The 24868-nt window shown below is 37.3% G+C and overlaps 1 protein-coding gene across 2 annotated transcripts in view; it reads left to right on the plus strand.

The window, feature by feature from the left end:
* Positions 1–24868, plus strand: part of ROS1 (ROS proto-oncogene 1, receptor tyrosine kinase) — a 114170-nt gene that overhangs the window by 43212 nt on the left and 46090 nt on the right. For both annotated transcript variants that reach the window (XM_044250043.1, XM_044250052.1), the window contains exons 18-27: positions 67–167; positions 11186–11400; positions 11914–12074; positions 12461–12605; positions 15240–15502; positions 18245–18308; positions 18850–19052; positions 20603–20808; positions 21314–21600; positions 24630–24806. In XM_044250043.1, coding sequence (XP_044105978.1) covers positions 67–167; positions 11186–11400; positions 11914–12074; positions 12461–12605; positions 15240–15502; positions 18245–18308; positions 18850–19052; positions 20603–20808; positions 21314–21600; positions 24630–24806 — 1822 coding nt within the window. The remainder of the gene's footprint in view (positions 1–66; positions 168–11185; positions 11401–11913; positions 12075–12460; positions 12606–15239; positions 15503–18244; positions 18309–18849; positions 19053–20602; positions 20809–21313; positions 21601–24629; positions 24807–24868) is intronic.

Below are 24868 nucleotides of genomic sequence, written 5' to 3' on the forward strand. Positions count from 1 at the left end.
ACTTATTCGCAGAGGTATCCTCCAAAGATGTATTTGATTCATTTTCTCACCTTGTTTTCTATTTAGGTAATTGCTCTAACTTTAGACCTTAGCGATGGTCTCCTGTATTGGTTGGTTCAAGACAGTCAATGTATTCACCTGTATGCAGCTGTTCTTCGGGGGCAGAGGTAAATAATCTCCTTGAAAACAATTGGTTCAGAATGAGAACGAACTTACTTGACCTCAGTTATGTGATAATGCACAAGAATTCATTTATTCTCCCAATAAACATTATGAATTATCCACTGTTTTTGCAGGCATTGTGCTTATGAGGAAAGATAGGTTTATAAACAAATACAGTGGACTATGGTGAATCCTATGGTGGGGCAGAAAGAGAGTACAGTGGAGACACTGAGAAGGATGCTTCTTGAGAGTCCAGAAATGGATGGAAGTGTTTTTACATCTTCTTAACAAGGCAGAGTATATATGATGGAGTTAGGCAGAAATTATCCTGTATGGCACAAGTGAAAACCAGAGTGGAAAGAAGCACATGAATTATTCTCTCCATCTGTGTCCTTATACTAAGCTCCCGGTTCTCTTGTTGGCTTTGCCATATCTTTCCTAATAGCGCTGTTTTTTTTTTTTTTCCCCTCTAGAATTTTTCCTTTACTTCCCCCCCACCAACATCTTTGCTTTTTGAAATTAAGTGTAATATAAATAATATGAAATCTTCAGACCTTCAGCATTCCAGTATATCAGTTTTGACAAATACATTTTAAAACAAAGACCTATCCATCATTACAGAAATTTTCCTACACCCCTTCTCAGTCTCTAACCCCACCCCCCACCCCTGAATTATGTAATTTTTGTGTCTGGCTTCTTTTACTTGACATAATATCTTTATGATTCATCCATGTTGTCATGTGTATTAATCTTCCCTTTTTATTGCTGAGTAGAATTCCACTGCATGAACAGACCATAGTTTGCATACCTGTTCTCCTCTTGATGGACATTTGGATTTCTCCCCAGTTTTGGTTATAATGGATAAAACTGTAGAATTACTTATATACAAGGTTTTTTTGAGGGCATATTCTTGGATAAATACCTATGAGTAGAATCACTGGGTGATAGGAGAGATATATGCTTAACTTCTTAAGTAATTTCCTGGTTTACAAAGGGTTTATACAATTTTACATTCCCCCACTCCCCGCCAGAGATGTATGAAAGTTCTGGTTCTTCTACATCCTCCCAAAAGTTGGCTGTGTCAATCTTTTATTTTATTTAAGATTTTATTTATTTATTTGACAGAGAGAGGGAGATCACTAGTAGGCAGAGAGGCAGACAGAGAGAGGAGGGGAAGCAGACTCCCCGCTAAGCAGAGAGCCCGATGTGGCACTCAATCCCAGGACCCTGAGATCATGACCCCAGCCGAAAGCAGAGGTTTAACCCACTGAGCCACACAGGCACCCTTTGGCAATCTTAAATTTCACCATTCACTGTGGTATGTAGCTGTATATCATTGTGCTTTTTAATTTACAGCTGATGATGACAATAACAGTTTTGACTACTTTTTAATTTGTTATTGACTATTTATATATCATCTTTTTATTAACATATAATGTATTATTTGTTTCAGGGGTACAGGTCTGGGAATCATCAGTCTTACAAAATTCACAGCACTCACCATACCACGTACCCTCCCCAATGTCCATCCCCCAGGAACCCCATTACTCCCACCTACCTCCCCCTCCAGCAACCTTCAGTTTGTTTCCTGAGATTCAGAGTCTCTTAGGGTTTGTCTCCCTCTCTGGTTTCATCTTGTTTCATTTTCCCTCCCTTCCCCTATGATCCTCTGTCTTGTTTCATGATGTGGCCATTCAAATATTTTTCTCACTAATTGACTATATAGCTTTTCATTTTTGAGATGTAGGAGATATTTATGTGTTCTGTATATAAGTCCTTTGTTAAATATATGTGTTGTGAATATTTTCTCCCAGTGTTTGACTTATCTATATATTTGTTGGTAGTGTGTTTTGGTGAGCAGGAGTTTTAATTTTTACTTACTCAATTTATCAATTATTTTATGGTTTGTGTTTTCAGTGACCTTTGTATCCCAAGGTTGTGAAGGTTTTTTATAATGCTTTTTAAATTGTTTTGGCTTCCATATTTTGATCCATCCAAAGTTGTTTTTTAGATATGACTTTTAGATACTGGTTTTTAGATGTTTCTTTTTTATATGAATATCCAATTGTTCTAGTACTATTTGTTTTTCTTTGTTAGAAAGGGAGAGCAAGAGTAGGGGGAGGGGCAGAGGAAATGGGAGAAATTTTTTTTAAAGACTTTATTTATTTAAAAGGTTTATTTATTTGTCAGAGAGTGAGAGAGAGAGAGAGAGCGAGCAAGCATTCACACAAGCAGGGGGAGGGGCAGGCAGAGAGAGAGAGAGGAAGAAGCAGGTTCCCCTGCTGAACATGGATCCCCCACCCCCCAAACAGGGGACTTGATCCCAGGACCCTAGGATCATGACTTGAGCCCAGGGCAGAAACTTAACTGACTGAGCCACCCAGCCATCCCTTAAAGACTTTATTTATCTCTTTGAGAGAGAAAGAGCACACAAGCAAGGAGGCCAGGAGGAGCAGAGGGAGAGCTAGAAACACACTTTGCTGAACAGGGAGCTCTACTCAGGGCTCTATCCCAGGACACTGAGATACCCTGAGATCATAACCTGAGCCAAGGCAGACGCTTAACCGACTGAAACATGCAGGTGCCCCAGAGAGAAAGAGAATCTTAAGCAAGCTCCCATGCCCAGTGTGGACCTGGCATAGGGCTCTATCTCATGACCCTGAGATCATGACCTGAGCCACAATCAAGAGTCAGATGCTTAACCAACTGAGCTACCTGGGTGCCCCTTCAGTAGCATTTGTTAAAAGGATTTGCCTTTCATTATTTGTTTTGGTGTCCTTGTTCAAAATTATTTGACTGAGTATATTTGGGTCTATTTTTGGACTCTATTCGTTCCTTTGATAATTTGTCTAGTCTCATGTGGATACTACATATTCTTGATTTCTTGATTACTATAAATTAAAAAAAAAAGACAAAGTTAGTTAATATTAAGTCCTTAATTTTTATTTTTTAATATTTTTGTTTTTGCTATTCTTCATCCTTTGCCTTTCCAAACAAATTTAAAAATCATCTCACTAATTTCTAAAATAAAGCCTGTTGGAATTTTTAACCAAGATTTTATTATTTATTTATTTAGAGTGCATACAAGCAGGGGGGGAGGCAGAAGGAGAGGAAGTGAATCTTAAGCAGACTCTGGACTGAGTGCAGAGCCTGGTATGGAGCTTGATCTCAAACTCTGAAATCATGACCTAAGCCCAAACCAACAGTCGGTTGCTTAACCAACTGAGCCACCCAGGTGCCTCTAGCTTGCTAGTATTTTAAATCTCTTATCAGTTTAGGGACAATGGACATCATAAAATATTGAGTCTTCCAGTCAATGAAAATGATGCCTCTCACCATTTATTTAGGTTTTCTTTAATTTCTTCCAGCAGTGTTTTATAGTTTTCAGTGTAGAAGTGTAGAAGTTTTGTGCATCTTTCATTAATTAATCCTTGAATATGTGATTTTTTTGGTGCTTTGTAAGTGGCTTTGTAAGAAAATGCTTTGTAAGCATTTTCTAAATTCTTATTACTAGTATAGAGAAATTCAAGTGATTTTTGTATATTGACTTTGTACCTTTATTCATTGCTAAATTCACTTTTCTGGTTTCATGTAGAAAGCTTTAGTAAGGGTTGTAGTAGTCTTTACAAATGAATTAGGAAGCATTCCCTCTGCCTCAATTTTCTGAATGTTTCTATAGCATTGATATTAATTCCTCTTTAAGTTTTGATAGCATCCACCAATAAATTCATCTGGGGCTGGAGTTTTCTTTGTGGAAAATTGTTTGATTATAAATTTAATATATTTTAAGAATATAGGGTTATTTAAATTTTTATTTCCTCTTGAATCAATTTTGATAATTCATGTTTGTTAAGTAATTTATCCATTTTGAATGAGTTGTTAAATTAAATTTAATAATAGTCCCATGTTATCACTTTAATGTTTATAAGGTCTGTAGTGATGTCCTCCTATAGCTCTGATATTTGTACTTTTTTTCTTGATCACTCCTCTTAAGGGTTTATCAAATTTATCAATCTTTTTAAAGAACTATCTTCTAGTTATGTTTTGATTTTTCTCTGTGTTTTTCCATTTTTCTATATCACTCCTTTCCAGTATTATTTTTCTGTTTTTTCTTTTACTTACTTTAGGTATAACTTCCTCTTACACTTCCAGTTTTTTAAGATGAAAGGAGAAGTCATTGTGTTCAAATCATTCCACTAACATTTTTATAATATTGACATTTAAAGCTGTGAGTTTGTTTTAAAGACCATGTTAGTTATATTCTATAAATTTTAGTATGCTGTGTTTTATTATCATTGATTTCAAAATATTTTCTAATTTCCTGTATTAGTTTTCTCTGACCCATTTATTTTTAAAATGTTTGTTGCTTAGTTTTCACATATTTTGGGATTATTTAGGTATTATTTCTATTAATTTCTAATTTAATGTCATTGTGACCAAAGAACATATTCCATATAATTTCAGTCTTTTGACATTTATTTAGGCTTATTTTATGGCCCACCATTGGGTATGTCATGGTGAATGTTCCATGTGTACTAGAGAAGAATATTTATTCCACTTTTGTTTGGTATAGTAGTCTATAACTGTCAAGTATATAAATTGGTTGACAGCGTAGTTAAAATATTTGTATCTACTGGTATTATCTGTCACTGAGAAAGAGGTGTTACAGTCTTCAACTATGTAGATTTGCCTGTAGTTCTCTTTAGTTGATGTGTCTGGATGATTTGTGTTTATATTGTTATTTATATACTTGATTATAGTGCCTTTTATCATGATAAAATACCCTCATTAATATATAGTATTACTCTTCATCTCAGGGAACACCCTTTCTGATAATTGCTATAGCTCAGCAGCTTTCTTAAGCTTAGTGCTTATATAGTACATCTCTATCCATCCCTTTACTTTCATTCAGCTTTTGTCTTTATGTTTAAAATATGTTTCTTGTAACCAACATATAGGGTTTTGTTTTTTTATGCAGTCTGATGATTTCTGTCTTTTAATTGGATGTTTGGTTCATTTATATTTAATATAATTATTGATATATTTGGGTTAAAATTTATCATCTTGATGTTTGACTTCCGTTTGTCTCATCAGTTCTTTGCTGCATCTATTTTTTCCATTTTTGAGGGTGAATAAAGTCATTTTTAGTATTGCATTTTATCTCTTCTCATGACATTTTAATTATGTCTACTTATTTTTTTTTAAGTTGCTTTAGGGAATACAATATTCATTTTTTACCAAAACCTTTAATTTATCACAGTCAACATTCAAAATAATTTTATTTCATGAATTAAAAATTTCAAGACAAGGGGTCCTTGGTGGCTCAGTTGGTTGAGCATTGTACTCTTAATTTCAGCTCAGGTCTTGATCCCAGGGTTGTGAGTTCAAGCCCTGCACTGGACTCCACACTGGGCATGGAACCTAATTAAAAAAAAAAAAAAATCATGACTGGGGCGCCTGGGTGGCTCAGTGAGTTAAAGCCTCTGCCTTTGGCTCAGGTCTTGATCCCAGGGTCCTGGGATCAAGCCCCACACTGGGTTCTCTGCTCAGCAGGGAGCCTGCTTCCTCCTCTCTCTCTGCCTCTCTGCCTACTTGTGATCTCTGTCTGTCAAATAAGTAAATAAAATCTTAAAAAGAAAATCATGACAATGTATTGTAATTATTATCCTTTGTGTGTTTCCTGTCATATATTTTACTTTTACCCCAGCATAAAGTCCATGTTTGTTACTATTTTTAGTTTAAACAGCCAACAGTGGAGAATCTGGGTGGCTCACTCAGTTGAATGACTTTTAATTTTGGTTCAGGTCATGAGATCGAACCCTGTGTGAGGTTCTGTGCTGAGCATGGAGTCTTTTTGAAATTCTCTCTCTGTCTGTTCTCTAACTCCCTGTCTTAAAAAAAAATTGATAAACAGCCAACAGTTTTTTAACTTCAAGGGAGCAGTTATAGATCTCAAATTTAAATAAAGGATGTTAAATCATTAGAGAACAGCATTTAGAGAGATAATTTAGAAATCCTTTTTTTCCATAGCTGAAGAAACACCCAGAGATGTACAAATTTCCATAAATAGATGGTCAGTAAAGGGTTAAAGTAAAACAAAAGATAATTCCTTGGAGCAGAGATTTTTTTTATGGGAATTAACCTTTTTCTTATTTATTTTTCTTTTTTTTCAATTTTTTAAAGATTTTATTCATTTATTGGACAGAGAGAGATCACAAGTAAGCAGAGAGGCAGTCAGAGAGAGAGGGAAAAGCAGGCTACCTGCTGAACAGAGAGCCTGGATGCAGGGGCTTGCTGGGATCATGACCCGAGCCAAAGGCAGAGGTTTATCACATTGAGCCACCCATGCGCCCCTCTTTTTTTTTTTTTCATTTTTATTAGGTTTTTAATTTTAATTCCATTATAGTTAACATATTAATGTTATATTATTTTCAGGTGTGCAATACAGTGATTCAACAATTTTATCATGGTGATAAACATACTCTTTAATCCCTATCACCTATGTCACCCATCCCCCCCGCACACTTTCTGTATGGTAACCATCAGTTTGTTCTCTACAGTTAGGAGTCTGTTCCTTGGTTTGTCTCTCTCACTTTCTCTTTTTTCCCTTTGTTCATTTAATTCTTAAATTCCTTAATATGAGTGAGATTATATGGTATTTGTCTTTTTCTCACTGACTTATTTTGCTTAGCATTATACTTTCTAGGTCTATCCATGTTGTTGCAAATGGCAAGATTTAATTCTTTTTATGGCTGAATAATAGTGCATGATATATGTATCTTCTTTATCCATTCATCTATTGATGGATGCTTGGACTGTTTTCATAATTTGGCTATTGTAAATAATGCTGCAGTAAACACAGGGGTGCACATATCCTTTTGAATTAGTGTTTTTCTATTCTTTGGGTAAATACCCAGTAGTGCGATAACTGGATCTTAGAGTAGTTTTATTTTTAATTTTTTAAGGAAACTGCATATGCTTTCCATAGTGGCTGCACTAGTTTGCATTTCCACTAACAGTGCCTGAGGGTTCCTTTTTTCCAATGTCCTTGCCAACACTTGTTGTTGCTTGTGTTTTTATTTTAGCCATTCTGATAAGTGTGAGGTGATATCTCATTGTAGTTTTGATCTGTGTGTCTCTGGTAAGTGACGTTGAGCACCTTTTCATGTGTCTGTTGGCCATATGTATGTCTTATTTGGAGAAATGTCTGCTCACGTCTTCTGCCTATTTTTGACTAGATTATTTGTGTTTTAGGTATTGAGTTGTGTCAGCTTTTTATATGTTTTGGATACTAACCCTTAATTAGGTAAATAATTAGATTATTTGAAAGTATCTTCTCCCATTCAGTAGGTTGTCTTTTAGTTTTGTTGATTATTTCCTTCACTGTGCAGAAGCTTTTTATTTTGATGTAGTCCCAATAATTTATTTTTGCTTTTATTTCCCTCGCCTCAGGAGCCATATCTAGAAAAATGTTGCTATGGCCAATATCAGAGAAATTACTGATTGTGCTCTTTTCTAGGATTTTTATGGTTTTATGTCTCACATTTAGGTCTTTAATCCATTGTGAATTTGTGTATGGTGTAAGAAAGTGGTCCAGTTTCATTCTTTTGCATGTACCTGCTCTAGGGTAGAGTTTTCTAATATTGGGTTCTTGGATCACAGGGAGTTTGGAGGGCTTCAGGATGTGTATGAGTACTCTGAATTTGAGGATCCATACTTTTCATCAATTTTCAGGGAGCCTAATCTTAAAAAGGCAAAGAACTCCTGCTACATGAAGACAGCGACAAGACTACTTTTAGATTAAAAGATTCTTTTTTTTTGGTTACTGGAAAAACTCATAATCATAGAGACAATGAAAAAGGAATATACACATCTGAATATGTATACAAACATATAGTGTGTATAAGCAAATACACAACAATCTGAGTAACCAAGTTTTTCATATCTACTATGGCATCCAGCTTTGGCTTTTTTCCCGCCTGTGAGCCACAGAAAACTGGTTGTTCCTTTCCTTGGAAATGTAAGGTACTGGTAATCTGATTGCCAAAAGAATCTAAGATAATATACTTAAAGTGATAGTGTCCTGAAAGATTATGATTCATTCTGTGTCTGTACATCCTGGAGGACTGGTTAGCTGGTGTTTGATAAGAGCCCAGCTCCTTGAGCGTCCAGAGGATTGATATCATTGAACAGGTAGAGAAAAGAGGTTTCTCCTTTAAAAATACATTTCCTCATCTAAAGGTTAATAATGTTTCTGTGTATGCTTTCACAATCAAGTGCAGCAGTGCTTGGCCGTGGACAGGCATTTTTGCCCTCCAAGTAAGTCTTGCCTTTTTTTTATCATATCAGGAAATAAAAGTTGTACAGAAAGAGAGGGATTCCAGACCATCTTACAAGTAAAGAATTTTTTCTTATATATAGCCTAAATTCCTTCTTCTACATTTTAAGTTCCTTTTCTTTAGTTTAGCTCATCACTAATAAAAATATAATGTGAACCACATATGTAACTGTAAATTTCCTGGTTGACTCATTGAAAAAAGTAAAAAGATACAGGTAAATTATTAATTCATATTAGTTCTTGAATATCCAGAGTGTATTTTACATATACAGCACATCTCAACTCATACATTAAGTTTTCATAGGAAATACTTGATCTGTGTTGAGATTTTATAAAATTGCAGTTGAAAAAGTTGGTTTATATGCCCAAGTTTTTCAAATACTTAAAATTTTTCTAATAAATCAAACATATGATTCATAATATATGAGTCAAATATTAGTTTAAAACTTAACCTAAATTAATTGAAATTAAATAACATGAAAAATTCAGTTCCTCAGTCATATTCAGTATTCAGTAGTCACATCTGGTTTGTAGCTAGTACGCTGGGCAGTCACAGCTCTGGCTTGTAGTAAAGACGAGATGAGCTGTTGGCTGCGACTCAGTATATTCCGAACTCAACAACCGTAGTGGAGCTACTCTCGAAATTGCTCTTCCCTCTTCTATGTCTGTCCATTCCCTTCAGTTTATAAAAGAATGAATCAGTTACAAGTATAACAACATATCTGACTTGGAAGTTCAAGAGGGTGCCCCTATCAAAAGTTCAGATGTATTTAGTTATGTCAGGACTGATTACTTTACTCCAAAGGAGCCAACGCCCTTGCTGTTCCCTCTGCCTGATATGTTCCCAACTTCAGTTCTTTTGGTTAACTGGTATTCCATCTGCATGCATCAGTTTAAACATTGTTCTTTAAGAAACACTTTTTCTGACCAGACCCTAGTAGGTCTCCTTGTTCAGGAACCCACTCCACCTTTCTTCTTACAGTGCTGTTCAGCAGGGCTGTTGTTTGCTCATCTTCTACCAGACTGCCTTTTCTGCTAGCCTGTGCATGCTGTGAGGGCGGGGATTGTATTTATTTTATTTACCACTGCATTCCTGGTGACTAACACAGAACTAGGCACAGATCATTTGTTGCATGGATGAGTAAATGAATGAACCTTCAGCCTAGTAGCCTCAGCTGACCTCCATACACAACTTCATAGTATCATGGAAGAAACTGTCTTTTTATGACTTTCCTGTTGAGCCTTGATTTAAATCCAGCTTCACTTATTGCTGAAGACCGAAGGGTTTAACTTTTCAGGTGGAAGGAAGCCCCATACTGACCTCCTGAAAGTGAAGAGGTTTTGCTGATGTTGTGCTGTGAACATTGGAGGTCAAGAATTTCCTGGTTAGCTCAGGAGATTTTTACAGGGGAGGAGACATCAGCTGGATATGAGGGGCAATCTAAGCCAGTAGCAACTGAGGGGTATCCAGTCTCACCCAACGGGGAAATCTGTCCTGGGGATTATTTTGGGAATGTTGAAACAAAGAACCTGGTGAGCAAAACTAACACAAATGAGTTCACAGGATACAGGCTGTAGCAGCTCTCTGGGTGGTCCAGAGGAGGCTAGCCTCTTCAGACCACGTGCATCCCACTTGGTGAGGTTCCTTCCATTTGGAATTTGGTTTTATGTATTACACAAGGTTGCTGGAAAGTTCTAATGAGAAATAGAAATAACAAGGTATAAAATTAGACTAGTGGGTGAAAGGCCAAAAAACGAATCAGATAGTGTTTTCATAACTGTGTAGGTATAAATAGGGTATTTTACTAGAAAAAGGATGATGAAATAGTCCTTGTGAATATACTTCTTTATAAGGTTCCCAATTTCCAGTTATGGTCCCCTTAGGTAGTTTCAGTTTTGTCAGGGAGGTATTGTGAAATTTATAGATCAAAATTTGTATGTATTTTGATTTTAAACACCATACTTTAATACTTTCTAAAGAAGGGCATGTCAATGCTAAAAAGCTTTAGAAAAATCATTAAAAGAAAAAAAAGTCATTGAAAGGCTAAACATCATTGATATAGTTTTTATTTATTGAGTACTAGGCAACCGGAGTAATTTGAGAAATCACCAAGCAGATTTTTAAAATAAAAATTGTAAAATTCTGTCATTGAGAAAAAAACTGTAAAATCAGTTTAAGTAATTGTCTGTTAACTTGAATCCCCCAGTCTGAAAAGGAGCATTTTGAATAAGCTGAAGAGCTTAATGAGTATCACTGAAGAATAATTGTGAATAGTATAAAGTGAAGGAACAAACATGCTAGAAGATGAATGGCAAATAAGGAAGGCAACTAACCAACTATAGGAAGAAGGCACGGCACAATGAGGAAAAAGCAGTCAATATTGAGGGTACTTCCAAGAATTGAAAGTATTTGTCAAAACCTGTGTGTCGTCTTGCCATTGCAATATCACGTCAAGAAGAAAAGTCCTAGAAAATTTGCTTTAGGTATACTTGAACAAAAATGTAAAAAAATCAATTTTCTATGGAACTAAAGATAGCAATGATTATTGTTGCAAAGTATTTCCTTTTCGTTTTTGTATACACAAACACACACTCTCACAAATACATATTCTCTCCAGTAAGGCATGTACCAGCCCTTCCCCTTCACTTTAGGTACACATGCTAATTGGTGTCATGTCTTTGCAGCTCTGGGGAGACCAACATCACAGAATTTGCAGCCTGGAGTACCTCGGAAATTTCCCAGAACACACTGATGTACTATAGTGGTCGCCTCTTCTGGATTAATGGCTTTAAGATTATCACAGCTCAAGAAATAGGTCAGAGAGCCAGTGTTTCGGTTTTGGAACCAGCCCCATTTAATCAGTTCACAATTATTCAGAGTTCCCTCAAGCCTCTGCCAGGTACAAGACTTTATTCCTGTTTACCCACTCTCCTCCAAATTTTTTATTAAATAAATGTTTAGGTTGGGATTTTTTTTTCTTAAGAATTATGTCTTTTTTTAAAAAAGATTTTATTTATTTATTTGGGAAAAAGACAGTGAGAGAGAGCATGAGAGGGGAGAAGGACAGAGGGAGAAGCAGACTCCCCATGGACCCGGGAGCCTTACTCAGGACTTGATCCTGGGACTCTGGGATCATGACCTGAGCCGAAGGCAGTTGCTCAACCAACCGAGCCACCTAGGTGCCCAAAAATTGTCTTAAAAACAAAAAGGCTTTAGTAGTTTCCATTGGTCAATTCACTCTTAACCAAATTTGCAGCATGTAACTGATAAAGAAAATTTTCAGGATATATTAAAGGAAAGGAAATTTCATTTTGGTACCAATTATTAGTAACTTCCATTATTTTTCCATGTTTTCTATGATGATTGAGAATCTGAAATTCTTTTCCCCTCTATTCTTTCTTTCATCCCATAGGCAACTTTTCCATTACCCCCAAGGTTATCCCAGATTCTGTTCAAGAGTCTTCATTTAGGATGGAAGGGAATGCTTCAAGTTTCCAAATCTTGTGGAATGCTCCCCCAGCAGTGGATTGGGGTATAATTTTCTACAGTGTGGAATTCAGTTCTCTGTCTAAGGTATAGTGTGGGTTCTAGTAGCTTCCAGTTCATAAGCAGTCTGTACCATCTGCATCAGCCCTGCCTGCGCTGATTTGTGCTTCTTCCACTTAGCCAAGCCCGTCTATTTCCTTTGTTGTTCCCATACATTTGGCTATTTTTCCCGAGAGCCCTTGTTTATAGCCAGTCTCTGACCATTTTGGGGTTAGTGGTTACAGCTGGTTTGTTAGATACATTTTAACTGGTCTGTGTGGAACCACATGGAACTGACCAACATTAGCATTTCCAAAATTGCAGGTTTTGACTTTACATGTGAACCAGAGTTTGGGGATTTTAGTTAATTAGGAATAAAGGATTTTATGATTCTCTCACTAAGAAAATGTGTTTTTTTTTTTCTTATATTTTAGTTCCTGGCTAGTGAACAACAGCTTTCACCTGTATTTACTGTGGAAGGTCTGGAGCCTTATGCCTTCTTTAATCTCTCTGTCACTCCTTATACATACTGGGGAAAAGGCCCCAAAACATCTTTGTCACTTCGAGCACCAGAAACAGGTACATGGGTCAAAATCTCTTTTACAAAAGGCAGAACCTCACTTTCTATGACCTAGAATAAATAGCTACTAATTAAAAAAAAAAGACACTTTTAATGACTTTGGAGATTAGAATAACACCATTAAAATAAATCTGAATAATTTATTCCAAAAGCACATATCAAAGATTTCTTAGAGACTTTTTTACTTGTTTATCATAATATATCTGATGCAGAAATTTCAGGAAATTTGTGAAACACCTGATGAGGAAAATGGGCAGAGACAGTTTCATGGAAGGCAGGTTTGCTGGTAGAAGTTCTCATGGATAGTAGCTTAGAGTCTTCCAAAGATGAATAACCGATTTGTCTAAATTTAATGTTTTTCTTTGGTATATATTTTAAAAAGAATACTAGTCATATCTTTATATGTGTATTGCTATAAAATATGCAAAGCACATTTATATGTATCACTCCTTTATTAAACATTTGTTGCATACCTATCATGTGTCAGAAACATCATTTTATCCTTTTGTTTGACCCTCACCCTGCTCTGAGGAAGGCAGGACAGGTATTATTATCTCATTTATGCAAATGAGAAACCAGAATCCCAGTGGCTCCCCAATGTTGCATAGCTAGTTAAGTGGCAGGGCTGGGACTTAATCCAGACTTTTTGCTGTAGTCTGATCAAATCTCCTTTTGGTCATTTCTGCAAATGTGGTCAATGACAGTATCCTATTGATTTATTTAATATCAGCTTATTAGCAGGACCTGGAAGGCAGTGAGAGCTCAGTAAGCATAGATATCCATTCACCACTGTGGTTTTTTTTTTTAAAGATTTAATTTATTTATTTGACAGAGATCACAAGTAAGCAGAGACAGGCAGAGAGAGAAGGGGAACCAGGTTCCCTGCCAAGCAGAGAGCCTGATGTAGGGCTCAATCCCAGGATCCCGAGACCATGACCTGAGCCGAAGGCAGAGGCCCAACCCACTGAGCCACCCAGGTGCCCCACCACCGTGGTTTTTTAACTGCTAAGATTCTTTCAATGATATTTATCCATAAGTCTCATAACAGGAACCTAGTGGAGCCTGGGCAGGTTCTGGAGCAGTTAGCATTTGGATCCAGGTATGCTCTCTTTGAGATTGTCTTGGGATATCAGCTTTGGCCAAATTCTTCTGTGGAAATGGCTTTGTCTGCATCTGTCAGGGGATGTACAGAGGGCTAGGGTCATCAACACTCTGCTGGATGTTGGGGACAATAAAATAAAAAAAAAGAGAAAAGATCTGGCCTTTGCCTTCAGGAAATTTATAGTATAGTTAGGAAATTATTCAAATTGACAAATATTTATTAAGCACTTACTGTGTGCCAGTCTTATACTAGATTTGAGGGGATTTTTTTTTAAAGAGTGTGATATTGTGATTTTTCTTTTTTTAAAGATTTTATTTATTTATCTGACAGACAGAGATTACAAATAGGCAGGGAGGCAGGCAAAGAGAGAGGGGGAAGCAGGCTCCCTGCTGACCAGAGAGAGCCAGATGCAGGACTCGATCCCAGGATCCCGAGACCATGACCCAAGCTGAAGGCAGAGGTTTTAACTCACTGAGCCACCCAGATTCCCCTGGATTTGAGGGGATTTAACAAGGAATAAGAAAACATGCTTTCTCTGATGGAGCATGTAACACAGTTGAGATAAACACATGCTTCCAATGATAATAGAAATGAGACCGTGAGAATTGAGTTGCAATGGCACAGAGCAAATAGACAAGATGGAAAGCTTCATCTATATCAAGCTTCATCTATACCATCTCCTAAGAAGGAGAGCGCAGTGCTCATGGACTGGTATGGTCACTGAAGGCCTTTGGGGAGGAGGAATTCTAGTTGGGCTCTGTGAGATGGTGCAAGAAAATGTATCCATGTGAGCACAGTGTAAGCAGGCCTGGAGACTGCAGAATTATGTGAGTGTCAAACATTGAGAAGTGACGTGATTGGAGTGGAGAGTGGAAGGAGACCTTGTAGAGGAATCAGAAGACAGAAGACAGGCATCTTGGATGAAATGACATAGACATCAGGCAGAGGAATTTCTCTTTATTAAGAGGAAGATAAATTCACTGAAGGAATGGGAGAGACTAAATTTCTTGGTTTGACTCTAGGATTAATGGTAACCCCAAACCATATTCTTGGGGGTTACTCCCTGCTGCCGGGGAGGATTCAAGGTGAGAGTGCCTGGATCCGTCATACACTTCATGTTACATCCTGAACTGACTAAAGGCTGGACCGAGTTCCGGCCTTGCTTCCTGTGACTGCCATTTCCACCACCAGCTGGATCACTGTGTCAAGATGAGAGTACATATTGTATTTTATAAGGAGAATCAGCCACCCTCCAGATGAGGGTGATGAGGCACAGATGAGAAAGATGGACCTAAGTGCTGGCAAGAGGGATTTGGGTTGAAGATAAGAAAGATTTGATGAAATATCAGGATAGGTTCGTGAAGAAATCTGTGGAATATTCTCTCCTGAAGATCTTTAAGAACAAGATAGATGCACTCCAGTGGTCCGGAATGAGAAGTACTTATTACTAAGCTTCACCACACCCTCACCATGAATGGTAAAAAGTCAACCTTTCATTCTTGTCTACCTTATCTGTGTCTCTGCTTTGCAGTTCCATCAGCACCACAGAACCCCAGGATATTTGTATTACCAAGTGGAAAATACCATAACCAGAATGAAGTTGTGGTGGAATTTCGATGGAATAAGCCTAAGCATGAAAACGGTGTGTTAACAAGATTTGAAATTTTCTTTCAAATATCCAACCAGACAGACACAAATGAAACATTCGAAGACTGGATCGCTGTCAACACAACTCCCTCGGAGATGTCTTTTCAGCTTGAAGGCATGAGTCCTGGGTACACTGTTGCCTTCCAGGTATGAATAAAAACAGGGAAATGAGGGTCTTAAGATTGATTAAAGGACTAAGTTAGGAATTCAGCCACTCTGTCAATAATTTGGGGTCCACTGTGATCATGGAAGTCAAGTGGGTAATGAGGACACAGAGGAGAGAGGGGACAGTTAGGGTAAAGGACATCTTGACAGCTTTCTGGCTTTCAGATTCAGAGCAGAGCATTATTTTTTCTGTGATCACTATAGGTCATGGACCACAGTAGATAACTTTTATATTCCTTATCTCATTTGATCCTCTTATGGTCTGTGAAGAAAATTCCAGGTCCCTGGGTGTATCAGTGAGTTACTAATGCTGTGTGGCTAGGAAGTGGTGTGCTATAGTCCAACTTCTTGAGTCCTTTCCAACAGATGATTCACTATTGTGAGTCCTCTGGATGTCCCAACTTGGAGCTACCCATGAAAATATAAACTAAGGGTCTAGGTGGTTGACATCTCAAAGTTACTGTTTGGCTGCTGATAGAGGAGAAAGTGAGAGAGAATGGGAGCCAAGAATAAAAAGGTACCCCCACCTCATTTTTGTCTTTTAACTCTCATATAAGATAGCTTTCTACTTACAGTAGACGGCTTGATGATTTTCATATCTTCATTAAATAGAAAGTTGGTGACAATGTTGTACATATTTAGAGCCATTTTCCATTACTTCTAGGGGAGCATAATGCTTTGGGAAATGTTGTAGAGATCTGAGATTCCTGAGGATCTAGTTTCTTTTTGTAAAGTCCTAATTTAATAATTATTTTGTTAACATATTAGGCCTTCATAGACAAATCAAAAAATTTGTACGTAAAAGTTAAAGATAACACACATTCCTACTGGTTAAGATTTATGTATGTTCTGGTTAAAGAAATATCCTGGTTAAGTGTATCTGTCTGTTACATAGAGCTTCAGATCTCAGCCACCCCAAAACCACGCAAAGTAATATGCATGGGTATGCACGAGTTTCATTTAACATGGCCTTGTGCAAAAGTGAAGATGGCTTGGTATATGTATGTAGCATCATACACACACATATACAGAGAATAGTGTGTATAATATGGTAAAATATATTTAACACTAGAAATATATAAAACAATCTAATGCTTTGTTGATTGAAAGGGCACTTGAGGATCTTCCCTTTGGGTCCATCATTATGGACATCAGTTTTCTTTACAGGCTATTGTGCATATGCAAGGTTTGGAAGTGGAAGTAATCCACTACACAAGAAAAGACATGTAATAAAAACTGTTTTTAAAAAGCTTTGGTACTAGGATGCAGGGCGGCACAGTGGGAAGAAACTATACAGCCCTCAGAAGACTTGGTTTTTTTGTCAGTTTTTGCATGTGTCATTGTGGATGAGTTATTTAGGTTTGACTGAGATTTTGTCCGGTTTCTGCTCTTAGTTGTGAGGATCGAAAGAGATAACATATGTAAAAGTTGTTTGAGATGCACAATTTATTTTCAAATGTAAGTTTTAATTATTATTTTTATTACTTATTTATATTTATATTTTAATATTTATTCTATTTTTATTATTATTTTCCTTTTCTAAATCTACTTTTTTAAAAGTATAGTAAATTTAGTTATTTAAAGCTTCTAGTTGTTTATTTCACAGTAAGTTGAAATTTATCATAATATGCATAGTTTTGTTTCTGTTAAATGTTCTACAGAAAATTTTGAAAATAGCTAAAACTTTTCTTAGGAATTCCAATCTTTTGCAGTGGAGATTTGTGCCATTACTCCATACTTTTTTTTTTTTTTTTAATATTTTATTCATTTGACAGAGAGAGAGAGACCGCAAGTATTCAGAGGCGGCAGGCAGGGAGAGAGGGGGGGGCAGGCTCCCTGGGGAGGAGAGAGCCCCATGCGGGGCTTGATCCCAGGACCCTGAGATCATGACCTGGGCTGAGAGCAGACCCACTGAGCCACCCAGGTGCCCCTACTTCATACTTTTTTAGACAAAAAGATCAACAACAATAAAAAACAAACCACCAGCATGAATGTGAAGCAATATTTACCTCTTAGTGATTTATTGCTTTATACTTGAATGGAAATAACTATTTGAAACTATTCAGTCAGAAAAAGAAAAATGCCATATGATTTCACTCATGTGGAATTTAAGAACACAACAGACAAACATAGGGGAAAGGGGAAGAAAAGGAGAGGGAGGCAAACCATTAGAGACTCTTAACTGTAGAGGACAGACTGAGGGTTGCTGGAGGGGAGGTGGTTGGCAATGGGCTAAATGGGTAATGGGCACTAAGGAGGACAATTGTGATGAGCTCTGGGTGTTGTATGTAAGTGATGGGTCACTAAATTCTACTCCTGAAACTAACATTACACTGTACGTTAACTATCTGGAATTTATTTTATATTATTTATTTATTAATTTCTATTTTAATTTAATTTTATTTTTTCAGTGTTCCAAGATTCATTGTTTATGCACCACACCCAGTGCTCCATGCAATCTGTGCCCTCCTTAGTACCCACCACCAGGCTCACCCAACCCCCCACTCCCCCTCTCCTCCAAAACCCTCAGTTTGTTTCTCAGAATCCACAGTCTCTCATGGTTTATCTCGAACTAACTGGAATTTAAATAAAAACTTGAAAAGAATTATTCATTATCAGAATTATGAAGTGAAAACTTCAATAATATATCAGTTTCTGAATGGAATTATTATCATTGAGGACACCATTGAATGCCATTTTCTTGGTATCTTTTTCTTTCTTTAGGTTCGAGTCTTCACATCCAAAGGACCTGGACCATTTTCTGACATAGTAAAATCCAAAACAGCAGGTATTTATTACCAAACACCTGTGCAAAAAACAGATAGTGTTTTAACAACATTCTTGACCCTGGGTATGCTCAGGATATGAATACTGTCTCTGAGCTGAAGTTACAGTCAAATAATCAATTTTTATCATCCAAGAACATGTTTAAATAAGCCTAAGCATAGGGTGCCTGGGCAGTGTTGGCCAAGACTGGAACAGTAGACTACCCCAGAGGAGATTCATGGATTTCAGAACAGTCTGCTCATGAATCAAGAGATTTTGCCAAACCTGGGTGCCTGGGTGGCTTAGTGGGTTAAGCCGCTGCCTTCAGCTCAGGTCATGATCTCAGGGTCCTGGGATCGAGTCCCGCATCGGGCTCTCTGCTCAGCAGGGAGCCTGCTTCCCTCTCTCTCTCTCTCTGCCTGCCTCTCCATCTACTTGTGATCTCTCTCTGTCAGATAAATTAAAAAAAAAAAAATCTTTTTTTTTTTTTAAAAAGAGATTTTGCCAAACCAAAGATTTTTTTTCCCTATACATATTCTAAATGTTTCGTTTCTTGTTTTCAGAAATCAAACCATTTCCATACCTTGTAACTCTTTTTGACAGCAAGATAGTTTTATTAGATATGGATCAAAATCAAATTGTATGGACATTTTCAACAGAAAGAGACATCAGTAGCATGGGCTACACAGCTGATGACGGAATGGGGTATTATGCTCAAGGAGACTCACTTTACCTTCTGAACATGCACAACAGGTCCACTTCTGAGGTATCTCACTATGTAAACTATTCTGGAAGGAAAGACATGGATAATTTGCATACCACACTACCCTATAATTAAAATGGCTGATCAGTGGTTGAGCCATTAAGATTAGAATGGTTGATAAAGACAGATTTGTCTAATTATTTAGCCACAGATAAACAGAGATTAGATTTTGGGCAAATGTCATTCAGGATTAATCTGGCAAATAGCTATTTGGTTTTAGACACTGTGTTAGTTCCTGGGATAGAGCGGGAAAAAAAATCACAGTTCTTGAACAAATCCAGTCTGGTATGAGTCTAACACTAGGAGGATAGTACTGTATAGTAATTCATGTGTGAACTTTGGGATCTGAAATTTAGAATTTAACTGGCTTCACCGCTTACTAGATCTGGCCATCAGCAAGTAACTTAATGACTGATTATGTGCTATCTGGTCATATGGCTCCTATGAAGATTAAATGAGATAATCTAGGGGAGGTCTGAGCACAATGCTGGGAATGTGGTGGCATTCACTGAATACAACAGGCAGACAGAAGATAGCATCATACCAGACTGAGGGTAGGATGTGGTGGTATGACAGAAAATGGGTGATCAGTGCAGGTTGGAGCGGTGGTGGTATAATGGAAAGACATGTTGGGTACAAAGAAGATGATCCAGGTGAAGGTGGGAAAAGCTGAGGAGGTAGTAAGTGTAAGGACAGGGAAACAACAGAGCCATACTAAGTTTAGGAGGCTGTAAATAGAGTGAGCTTGGAATGGAGATGGGGGTGAGGGTGAGTGAAGGACAGGTGGGAAAGCTGGAGAAGTAGACAGGAGCCTCAATATAATGGGCCTCTTCTACTGTGCTAAGGTGTGGGTGCCAATCCTGAAGACCACATCAAGCCATTAAAGAAACTTAGTGGGTCAATCACATGGTCAAGTTATGTTAGAGAAAGACCTCTCTGCTAGTGATGTCAATAATGATTTAGAGAAGGTTATGTCTTAGACAACTAGGAGGCCATTACAGAAACCCAGACAGGAAATGGTAGGCAGGAAATGAGAGGCAGTGAGATGAGAAAGGAGAGAACAACTTTGGGACATATTTTAAATGGGATTTATTCACAATGGGCAGTCATGATAGGAGGAAGTCATGAATGAATCACATTTGTCAGAATTGCTCCTCAGGTGAGTGTTGGAAATCCATAAAAATATAGTATGCAGGAGAAAAGAAGGTTTTGGGGGTGATGTGATGAATACTATTTCCTGGGATCATTCATATGGAGATGTTCAGTATTTAGTTTGAATCAGTAACTCAGTGAAGGCTTTTGCTACTGTTCTTGTAGTACTGGTGTATGAATTATAGTTTAAGTCATGGTAGTTGAAATTAACCAAGAAAAAGAATACAGTGTGGGAAGAAGACCAATGATACAATGATACACAGTCCAGAGCTATTGAGATTTTGGATTATAAAGAAGTGCAGTAAATAAGCAATATGGTAGATTACAGAAAAGTCCTCAAATTTGAAAACAAAAATAATGACCACTATCTCCTTGGCTGTGTGTTTCTATCTATTGTTAAGATTTTCCAAGGTACACTGGTTTTTGATATCACAATTATTACAATTGACTGGATTTCAAGGCATCTCTACTTTGTGCAAAAAGCATCACAAAATGGAATGCAAATATTTGATGTTGATCTTGAACATAAGGTGAAATACCCCAGAAAGCTGAAAATTTGCAATAGAAATTCAACAATTGTCTCTTTTTCTGTATATCCTCTTTTAAGGTATGTAAAGTGTGACTGTTTCTGCTTGATGAAACAGACATTTGATGTAATATCTTTGGTTTAGTGTTAGAAGTCATTGATGGGAAAATAAGATACTTAGGGTTCTTGACTAGCTGTATCAATTCATACTAAGTAATTCTACACATAAATTATGAGCCCAGAACCACAAATTTGCAAATTTAACCCATACTGACAATTTGGCTAACCTAAAGTTATGGTAATTACCAACAGGAAACCAAAGCATTGCACATAGCACCTCAAGGTCATTTTAGTCCAAGGCTTTAGTTGTAAACATAGTTATTGAGAAGTCATGGGAAAATGCTATCAACTAAATCACTTGTGGCCAATTCTATCTCAGAAGGTTATTGGACACTTGGGCATGTTCGCTCCAAACGCTGTATTTGTCTCTCTGTTTGTTAGGAATGATTGATCCTCACTGGAAACTAACATTCACAATGATATGTTTTATTCATTAAGTTGGAGGGTCTTTTTCTTCCCCCTATAGTCGCCTGTATTGGACAGAAGTTTCAGATTTTGGCTCTCGGCTGTTCTACTACAGTATTACCAACCAGACCTTGAATCGCATTCTTCCACCTATAGCCACAAACCATTCAGATGGAAGGGGACAGTGTTTTTGTGGTGTTACTCAGTTCGAGTTTAGTGGAACAATGACGATTGATACCTCTGACCCGAAGAAACCACAGATATACTTTGTCAAAGGGCAAGAGATCTGGGCCATGGATCTGGAAGGATGTCGGTGTTGGCAAGTAGTCATGGTGCCCACTCTGCTTGGTAAGACATCCACGTGTGTACTTGGATGCTCATTTGTAATTGCAGTCCCTCCTGTTCCATTAAAAAAAATATATTCAAAAGAAAATACACATGGTATTTGCTCTGGACAATGCCTGCTGTGTCTGCAGAATATAAGTCGTTTCCAGGAAGATTGTATATAGATATTCACAAAATTTTCTGGATCTGTGGGTTTCTTTGTTGCTGCTGTTGTTGAAGTTATTGTATAATTAACAGTAGAGCTACAATTTATTGAGCTTAACTATATATTCTAAGCAAGCGTCCAAATGTACTACCTCATTTAATTTTCAAAGCACCTTGATGAAGTAGGTGTTAGTGTCCTCATTTTATGGATGAGGAAACTGAGGCCGAGGAAGACTAAGGTACTTGTCCAGAGGGCCATGATTAGTGGAGGAGCTGGGGTTTGAAGCTAGGCCTGACTATAGTATCGATGATCTTATTACCAGCACCCCACTTTACTTCTGTCGTGATGGTCCCATTGTCTCCACCTTCAGCATGAGTTGGTCAGTACTTGACAGGTCTATTTGTTGAAATGCAGTGCATGTGGAGGGAATACTTAAATGTCTGAAGGGATTTGGAGGTCTTCTAATTAGGAGCAACTGCAATAGGAAAAAACGCACTCTAGATACACTCATATATTATTATTTTTTAAAATTTATTTATTTCAGGGAGAGAGAGAGAGGAAGAGAGAGAGAGAATGTGCATAAGCAGAGAGAGGAGGGGAAAATGGGGAAAGAGGGGGAGGGACAAGCAGACTTCTGCACTCAGCCTGGAGCCCTACTCCGGGCTGGGTTTCATGACCCTGAGATCATGACCTGAGCTGAAACCAAGAGTTGGACTCGTACCCAACCGAGCCACCCAGGCACCCCTGCTCTCATATATTCTTAAGAGTCGACTCCTCACTGTCCAATGTAGTAACCACCAGTCATATGTGATTTAAGTTCAAATTAACTAAAATTAACTGAAATTAAAAATTTAATTCTGCAGTCACATGAGCCACATTGTAAGTGCTCAAAAACACATGGTTATTGTGTTGGGCAGCGTAGAAATAAAATATTTCTGTCATCAAAAGTGCTATTGAACATTGCTGGTCTATAGAGTGAAGTTTTGGAATTGCAAATGAGTGTGTGTATGTGTGTCTGCGTTATAATTGCACATATGGTTTTGTTGATATGTTACCTAGAGCCTTTGAAAAACAATTCCAATATACTTTCGATGGGTTTTGGAGATAATGTTTTGAACTTCTCTTATTAGGAGACTTACTTATTTCTGTTCAATCTGTGACAAAGACTCTTTCTTGATCAAACATTGGGTTCCTCTGAGTCCTTCCTCAACTAGACCTTGACATTGGTCTTCCATGTTTGTCATTGCTGAGTCTAGTTTTAGCAAGAACCCTTCTAAATCAGTTTAGAGATAATCCTCCACACCTGGTATTTGATCTAGTTCTTTATTCCCCACCCGTGATGTTCTAGGCTTGCCCTTAGCAAAAATCACAATAAGCCAGTTTAGCAAGAATTTTTCTATCCTTGCTGTCTCCTCTTAGTAATTTTCTATCCACTGATCCCCTCAGCTAGTTGGCTCTGCATCCCCAGCTGACCTTGTTGTATGTGAAGTTGAGCACATCTCTCTCCTCCAATATATTATAATATTACAATAATCTTAACTAAAGTCTTCCTTTCCATTTAAACAATTGTCAGAATAACACACATCTAATCTAATCTATCTTCTAATACACAAGAATTATTTAGTGGGCCATTATCTTATAGGTATAGAACTGGTTAGTCTTGCAGGAATCCATAACTGAAGTTTATAACCCTAAAATTAGAAAATTGGAATGACTTTAGAGATCCTTTAGCTGGCATGATGTTGGAAGCCATCCCCTCTATGAAAACAGCCTTGTTTTCAGCCCCTTCTTATTAAAAAAAATATTAAAAAAAATCTATTTCTTTATAAGGAAGTTTTTAAACTTTTTGGAATAATTCTCTATATCAGATTTCCCTGCTATATTTAGCCAAAGTTTTGTCCTCATTTTTCCCATTCACTGGTCCGAGTTCTGACCCCTAACTTTATAAAGAATCTACTGTCATAGCTCATGACAGTAAGTTGGAAGAAAAATTCATGTATCTTGAACTACTCCTTACATGATGTGGCTTCTAGATCTTTCTTTGCCCTGGTCACCCTCCTGTGGTTTCACTCCAGTTGCTTGATATACTTTTAAATGTCACCTCCATAACAATTCCCTATACTCTCATTGTGATCTGGTTAGTGCAGGGAGCTTCTGACTGCCCCCATCTTCTTTTATTAGAGCTAAAAGTGACCTTACATCTTTGGGTTGCCTGCCATTTGAAAAACCCATAGTCTTTTTCATGTTAACTAGTATTAAGCCAGATTTCTTTCATTTGTTATTTATAGAATTGATTTTAAGCTTGAATTTAGGTTGTCACATTTATTGCTATTTCCTATTCCTATTTCAATCTATTTCCTGATTTTGTTATATTTTCAAATCTTAAGTCAGTGAGTAAACCTATTAGTGTCAGTAAGAATCGTGTATCATGTACAAATTTGATAAGCATTTTTACTCTGCGTTAATTCCTAATCATTGGTAAAAAAATATTGAGGAAGACACTGAGCCCTCTCTTCTAATAGGCATTGTTTGATGTGGAGTCACACAAGTTAAGTTGTAAATCTTGGCTCTCAACTTTACTAACTTTGTGGCCTTGAGGAGATTATTTAACTCCTTAAAGCTTCAGTTTCCACTTCTACAAAATGAGGCTAATAATAGTATTTACCTTATTGACTTAGGATGGAGCTAAATTGAGAAAATATCTATAAAATCTTTAGTTTCACAACATAAGATAAAGGTGGCATTTTTTCCACACTGAAATGATAGAAAGATTCAAAATTTAGTGATTACAATACAGAAAAAGTATTTCACGTACTGTGTAGAGTAGAAACGTATGTTGTGTATATTTTGTTCTTTGTGTTCTTTATTCTATGTTTTTCATGAGCAGGAAGAACACTTGAAAGCTTAACTGTGGATGGGGAATTTCTTTACTGGATCTCCTCGGCAAAGGACAGCACGCAGATTCACCAAGCAAAGAAAAGCAATGGGGCCATCCTCTCTCAGGTGAAGGTCCAAAGGAGTAAGCATATCTTGGCTTACAGTTCAGCTCTGCAGCCTTTTCCAGGTAATAAGATTGTACTCGTAATCAGCATGTTCTCCCAGTTTAGGGTCAGAAAAGTCTCAGAC

The sequence above is a fragment of the Neovison vison genome, chromosome 1 (genome assembly GCF_020171115.1).
Source record: "Neovison vison isolate M4711 chromosome 1, ASM_NN_V1, whole genome shotgun sequence".
NCBI lineage: Eukaryota > Metazoa > Chordata > Mammalia > Carnivora > Mustelidae > Neogale > Neogale vison.